Here is a 7,020-nt window from a genome sequence, read left to right as displayed (position 1 = left end):
TTTATCGACTGAATTTACGGCGTATGGCGTCAGATTGTAGTAATAATTCTTTAATATAAAAAGTTGTGCAGTTTGTATGTAGAAAACCAACTACGTCCCGTTTTCGGAACAACATAAAGAACAATATAGAGCTCTCAGAACTGTTTTCAGAAGGTTAGCGTAAATAAATAGTGTGCGTGAAATAATGAATAAATAGTGTGTGTATTCCAATATTGTTCTGAAAATATTCACGCACACTATTTATTCATACTAGACTTCTAAACGCATTTCTGAGAGCTCTATATTGTTCTTTATGTTGTTCCAAAAACAATACGCAAATGGTTTTCTACGTACAAACTGCATCACTTTTTATATTAAACGAATATTACTAGAATCTGACGCCAAAAGATGTAAACTCAGTCGGTAAGTCGACAAAGTTTGACCGTCGGTTTAGGATGCCCTTAAGAGGATGCTGAACCGCTGGCAAAAGTTCGCTCAGCTGCTACTCAACCGCTATGCTATCGGGTAGGTGGCGCCATCTCTCGGGACCAAATCAAACCAAAACAAGGATAGATGACATGAGAGACCCAAAGATAGACATATGTTTTTCTCTGACGCTTCTGCTAAAATTGTACTAATTGTATTTCCAAGTTTTCTTGTCTCACAAGGCTTCAAATTCTTTTTTGAAACACTCAAAATATTCGTCTATGTTTCTAGTTTGGGATAAAGACATTTTTATTTGGATTTATATGGCCAATTTTGCATATAAAGTAAAAATGTAGTTTCTGTGCTATCAGTCTAAAAACTTTTTTTTGTTTTTCTTAAATTTTTAGGCTTTATCCCATTCTTTACTATATTTTCTTTATTTCTGGAGAACCATTTTTTATTCCGATTCATAGTTTTCACAAAAAGTTGGAAATACGAAATGATGGTAAAACAGGACGGTTCAGCATCTTCTTAATACCAATCATTTTTGTTTTACATGTACTATGGATATAAAAAAATGTGTTGAATCTCGCGTCAAAATAAACGTTACATGTACTCCACGAAGAATAAAATTATATTTCGGACGTTATCGTGATCAACCGGAAATCTCTATTAATAGTGATATACGAAATAATTTTACTTCTTTGTCTTTAAAAATAAATTTGGTGTCATTTTTTACGAAAGATCGCTTCAACATCTTAGACATCACAATCCTTTTCCTGAATCGCGAGAATATTAGAATCAACAACCAAATAACATATTTACAAAGTGAAAAATATTGGATACATGCGAAATATAATTGCAGTTTAGAGAAAGTTGCAACGGTTTTTTCATATGTCCAGCAATCTTAAGAAACATAGTAAGTTAACCCTTAGCGGTCGGAAGGCGCCTCTCCGGCGCCACGGCTATTCGGGCCGCAGGTCGGATGGCGCGCGAGCGGCGACAACGGTGTTTATGTTACATTACGATGAACAATCAAAATATAACATTTTTATAATATAATTTATGTAGACGGTCATTTTATTGTACCTATAACGTGCCCGACACATTCGCGAAAATCGCGTCGTNCTGCCACCTCACCCGGCCGAAAATGTCGTCGACCGCAAAGAATTAATAATACATTCGTGCATGAAAAATTACTTTTCTTGAGTTAAAATATGAATTATAAATATTTTTTGTAATAACTTACTTATTTATCTCTAGCACCAACGTTTTTCATTCTATAGATATTTGATTTTGTTGCGTATTCCCGCTGAATGGATATTTCCATATTGGAAAAACCCAGCAATCAGGCCACATTTAGTATTCGCATTTATCACAACAACGATGAAATTGCTTTGTCACATATGCCTGGTAATAGAAGTGTTGAAGGAAATATATCCTGTACATACACTTTCCTTCTACACCTACAGTAATGTCTACTCACGTAGTAACAATAGCAGTCGTACCTTCTACCGTAGCAAATTCCTTTTCTTTTTTTTGGGTAAACATTATAATAATCAAAGTACAGATGAACAGTGCAATGTTATATGCAAAATCTCTTATTACAAATATCAAGCATCATGTTAAAACACTTGAAAAGATGTATCATGATCACGTGTACTTTATGCAGCACTTCCAATAAATTCTAGCCATTACGAAAGTGTAATAACTAAAAATCATGTTTTCTTCAAGTAAGATACTACTCAAGACAATAAAACGAGTTTATGAACAAATGTACTTAAACTGACACGATAGCACTAACACCAATGTTTTTCAGTGAAGCTGAAATTACATACGATGAAGAAATAGACTCACTTGCACAAAAAAAAACAGTAACATGTTTAGTAGCACGTAACGTAATACAAGAAATGTTTAGTGATTGGTTACCTTCATTAAAGCAGTCTGATTCTTGGTTTATGGGAGGTTTTTCAACATTTTATGGAGTGTATATTATCGATCAGGTAATTCATATTATTATCATAGTCGTTTACACTTGTAACTTAAAAGGTTTGTTACACACAAATATTATTTATAATAAACTTTTTTCTACTAATATATATTTACACTAATGTATTATTTCTGTGTAACACTGTTGTAATATTACTCTTTACATTTTTATTAAGATCCAAAATTAGTATCAGCACATAGGTATGTATTAGATTCTATGTATACATATGTATATGTATATATTTATGAGTATATACAGTATCGTCACTTTCTACATTTACCCCATAACTTCAAACCCCAAATTTATTTATATTAGAAAACAGCAGATCAACAGTTTAATACTTTGTTTTTCTGAATAAAGAAGCTTTTTTTTCGATTATACCTTATGAATATTTTACTTAGAAATATATTTTTTTATTATTTGTTTATCATAACAACGACAATTTTGAGTATCACTATACAATAAACTATAAATATATGTGTGAGTCTCAGATACACACAAGATGAAACGGATACGGCAAAATGTGTAAATTAGACACAGACTCAATCGCACACGACAAGACACGGACACAGAACTGAGACAATCGGACACACTTACAATTGGACACAAGTTAAGACGGACACACGACATTCTCAATCAGACACACGACGCTTGTAGTGACATATTATACTGGCGAACATTGACAAGCAAAGTAACTAAAATTAAAGCAAGATTTCATATAGGTTTCAACTTTTCACTCAAATCGAAAAAAAAGTGCAGGCCGCCTTTGACTACACGTTTAAAGCACAAACAAAAAGAACATAAAAAAAGTAATCTTGTTTTAATACTATTGTGTCCGATTGAGACTATCGTGTGTCTCTTTCATCTCGTGTTTGTTTCAACTTGTGTACGATTAAAACTGCATACGATTGCGACTGTGTTCGATTTATACATCTTGCTTTGCTTGTTTTATTTTTTAGTTTATCTGGAACACACCTGTCTGTGACACTTATATTCATATACGCAGAGAGTGTCGATATATACACAGTTTTACATTTTTACATATAGAAACATATAGGAGTAATGTGTGTAAACTATGTATGTACAAAACACAAAACCAATATAACGTCTGTGTTAAATATCACAAATTTTTGTTAGAAATGTTTAATATTTTTTTTTTGTTATATATATAGTTAGTATATGCTCATATAAAGTTTTTGTATCTTACTTTATACTAAAAAATGTGTTGTACTGGTACTACGCTGCTTTTATAATATGAAATGTTTTACTAAAAGATGTCATAGATTTTGCTTTTTTCGAAACTGTATTGGTCAATCTGTATTATTACATAAAACTGTATTGTATGTGCGTACAATAGCTGAGTTAAGTAAATAGTATAATTATGAAAGTAAAATTATGAAAGTAATTTGTATAATTATGGAAACTATTGTGTAGATTTTCGGTCAATCTTTACTGAAGTCGCTACTAGTCCAAACACGACGAGAAATTCTTGATTTTATAGAAGCATATGTTACACATGATCTTCCAGGTAAAGAAAATTCAACGTTCATATCTCTAAGCTTAATTTTTAGCGAATTGTGGCGAAAGAGTGGTAAGAGAATCACATTTATTAATATATAAATAATATATAAAAATAATAATAATAATAATAATAATAATAAATAATAATATATAAATTTACAGCCATTAATATAGATAAATTTTTAAGTATAAACTTAAACTTATTATACAATTGGAATTATTTTGTAGCACTCAGTATATTTTACATGGTCACTGACATGGACAAATATGTTCTATACAACTCCATGTTTAGAGAAGCCATAAACATACATCATAACACGTGAGTATAAAAATTATCATAATTTGTGCAAACTTTATACTTGTGTACTTCATATTATACGGTATCGTCAAACCGTGAAGAAAATATTATCTACTTTCTGGAAACTTTAGTAACTACCATCAACACTTTTGTACTTTCGTTTGTTATTAGTTCATCAAGTGATACATATAATACGCAGTCAAATTTCGATATTTTATGGAGCAAATTACTATCTGAGATGTCTACGCACAAAAATATGTTTTTCATGAGAACTTTAACAACTGTGATAACTTCTTGGACACACGTTGGTTATTCTATAGTACAAGTAAACCGACACAATAATACACGGACTCTTGAAATAGTGATTAGAGACTGTTTTCTAACTAATATGGAAAAATCTTGTGTAGGCATGTGTTGGATACCTGTGACCTACATAATAATACCACAGTCTAATATCACATCGCAATCGTACTTACAACCAGACGAAAACAGTATTATAGTTCTGAATATTGAAGAAGATGATTCTATCATTTTTATAGATATACCTGGTAATATTTTCACACACATAGATTATTTATTTTTGTCTTTTGCTTTTACATAGTACCTTTTAAATTTCCGTCATATAATGTATTATATTTACTGTTTCTTGTTTTATTGTTTTATTTCTCTTTCTTTGTCTTTCTAGTATTCTCACTGTTTTCTTTTGTCACTCTTACTAACACTTAATTGTTGTAGGATATCGCGTCAACTACGATCGTAAATCTTGGAAGAATATTGCTCTCTTCTTGAAACGTACATCTAAGATGTTGTTCTTATCTGACGTCTCATTAGCTCAAATTCTCGACAATGCCTTTTATTTTTTAGTACAAAATACAGATTATAATGAAAATTGTAATTTAAATAGTACTGATAATCTAGACATATTTTTTGATATTGCCAACAGTGTATTTTACGTGTACAATTCCTACATAGCTTGGTATCCTATATTTACTGCTTTTGAGTACTTATCAATGCTTTTCTTGTTTTCAGAAAGTGCATACATCAAGGTAAATAGTACTAAATTAATAAATAAATTAAATGCTAAAAACAGATAAAATTAAATGATAACTGAGTTTCTTAAATTATATATTCTTATAGTATAATCTACCAAACTTTGTTACATTATTTTGTACTTTAGCAATCGATACACAAAAAATTTTGTATAAAAGATTATAAATAAACAAATTGTTTGAAACATAAAAATCCAAATCAAAAAGAGACACAAGATAAAAAGATAAATTATTAATATTAGATAAAAAGTTTGTTGACAAATATGCCCGTAAATATGTTGCAAAAAATCCTGTAATACATTACACAAATAGTAAATAATATTAGGTATCTGGCTTTTTCAAAAATGTATAAGTTCAAGATAAAGAAGAAGAAACATTTACGTGTACATAAGCGTTTGATAAAAACATTGAAATATGATTCTGTATGTATTGAACAAGTTTCTTGAGTATTCGTCGCATACACCTTCTTCCAAAAATAATGTCATTAATCACTTATATTACGAAGTTTTAAAATGGTCGTGTATTCACGATAGCATAAAGTGCAAAGATATTGTTATGGCTAAATTAACGTGGCACATACAAAATCCTGCATAAAACAGGTACGTTATTGACTTAATAGCAAAATAATAATATTAAAGTCGTTACCTGATTGTAGTTATGTTGTTTTACGCTTATATACGATTATCACACAAATTTTACATTGTTATTATTAGTATTTTTGTTGTCGTTGTTGCCTTTGTTGTTGTTACGAAACAAACATTATCGCGACTAGTGATTTCTTTATTTTCTTCTCTCTTTCTTGTTTGAGTAAAGATATATATATTGTTTCTTTGCAGACTTTTGCCAAGTTGGCAGAAGTGGATATTTTGCCAGAGTTTAATGATAGAAAATTTCTTGTATGAAAACTCTTCTATATGGTATACACTAAAAACCATGTATGAAACGCAGTCAAAGGAGGAAGAAATGTTTAAATTCTTACCTTGTGTTAAACTTTGCATATTCGAATATTTTCTTATTTTTTAAATTTTTTGCAACGACTTTTTTACTATTTTGTGAACGTATTGTAGATTTAAAGAAAAGTGATAGAGTTTCTTTTTTTTTTAATATTTATGCGAGGCAGTCAAAAACTCTTGCGTTGCTGAGGTCTATACTAGAAGAAATACGTAACATAGGAAGGTAAACCATTCTTTTTGTATGTGTATAGACTTTTGCATATTTACATAATGTAGTTACGTTCTATATAGACTGCATATGAAATCCATGTGCCGCATATACGATGTTGTATTATAATATATATGTTGTATTATAATATATATATGTATTATAATATACTTGTTACGTAAACAAATAAATTTTACATATTAGTTGTCATTGTTACTTGTAATAGCGACAATAACATAGATGCAATAATAAACTGTCTTATTAACAACATATATTCAGACGAAGGCCTGTCGATGGTACGTATAAGAAGTACTATATATAGTCATTTGTTTTATCANTATATATGATTTACTCTATCTAATTTTATATATATAAAAAACTACACATTTCGGTTTTTCTACATATCATATATTTATATACGTAAGTGTAGTAGAGTTATTTTGTGTGTGTGTAGTTATATACTATATCTTAAAGTGGTTTTGATATAATAACATTAATATGTAATATTATATGTTTTTATACAATGCGCAAACACATCACATTCAATGATAACAGCACAAAATATTTTCAGGTTACCAATGAAAAGTTCTTACAAA

General features: G+C 29.8%; 1 protein-coding gene across 6 annotated transcripts; it reads left to right on the top strand.

The window, feature by feature from the left end:
* Nucleotides 1-915: 915 nt before the first annotated feature.
* Nucleotides 916-5,413, top strand: LOC109861441 (aminopeptidase N-like). Of its 6 annotated transcripts, none has more exons than XM_020441091.1 (6): nt 916-2,138; nt 2,230-2,408; nt 3,830-3,986; nt 4,145-4,235; nt 4,386-4,762; nt 4,950-5,413. In XM_020441091.1, the coding sequence occupies exons 1-6, from the start codon at nt 2,126-2,128 to the stop codon at nt 5,306-5,308; spliced, it is 1,176 nt and encodes a 391-aa protein (XP_020296680.1). In that variant the 5' UTR covers nt 916-2,125; the 3' UTR covers nt 5,309-5,413. The 6 variants fall into 6 exon arrangements, with proteins under 6 accessions (XP_020296680.1, XP_020296682.1, XP_020296681.1 ...); XM_020441093.1 differs by having other exon boundaries at nt 2,225-2,408; XM_020441092.1 differs by having other exon boundaries at nt 916-2,408; nt 3,830-3,923.
* The last annotated feature ends 1,607 nt before the right edge of the window (nt 5,414-7,020 follow it).

This window comes from Pseudomyrmex gracilis, unplaced genomic scaffold, assembly GCF_002006095.1.
Source record: "Pseudomyrmex gracilis isolate BER0280 unplaced genomic scaffold, ASM200609v1 scaffold_763, whole genome shotgun sequence".
In the NCBI taxonomy this organism is placed as follows: domain Eukaryota; kingdom Metazoa; phylum Arthropoda; class Insecta; order Hymenoptera; family Formicidae; genus Pseudomyrmex; species Pseudomyrmex gracilis.
The sequence above is the reverse complement of the archived record's forward strand: the minus strand, read 5'-3'. Positions and strand labels throughout refer to the sequence as shown.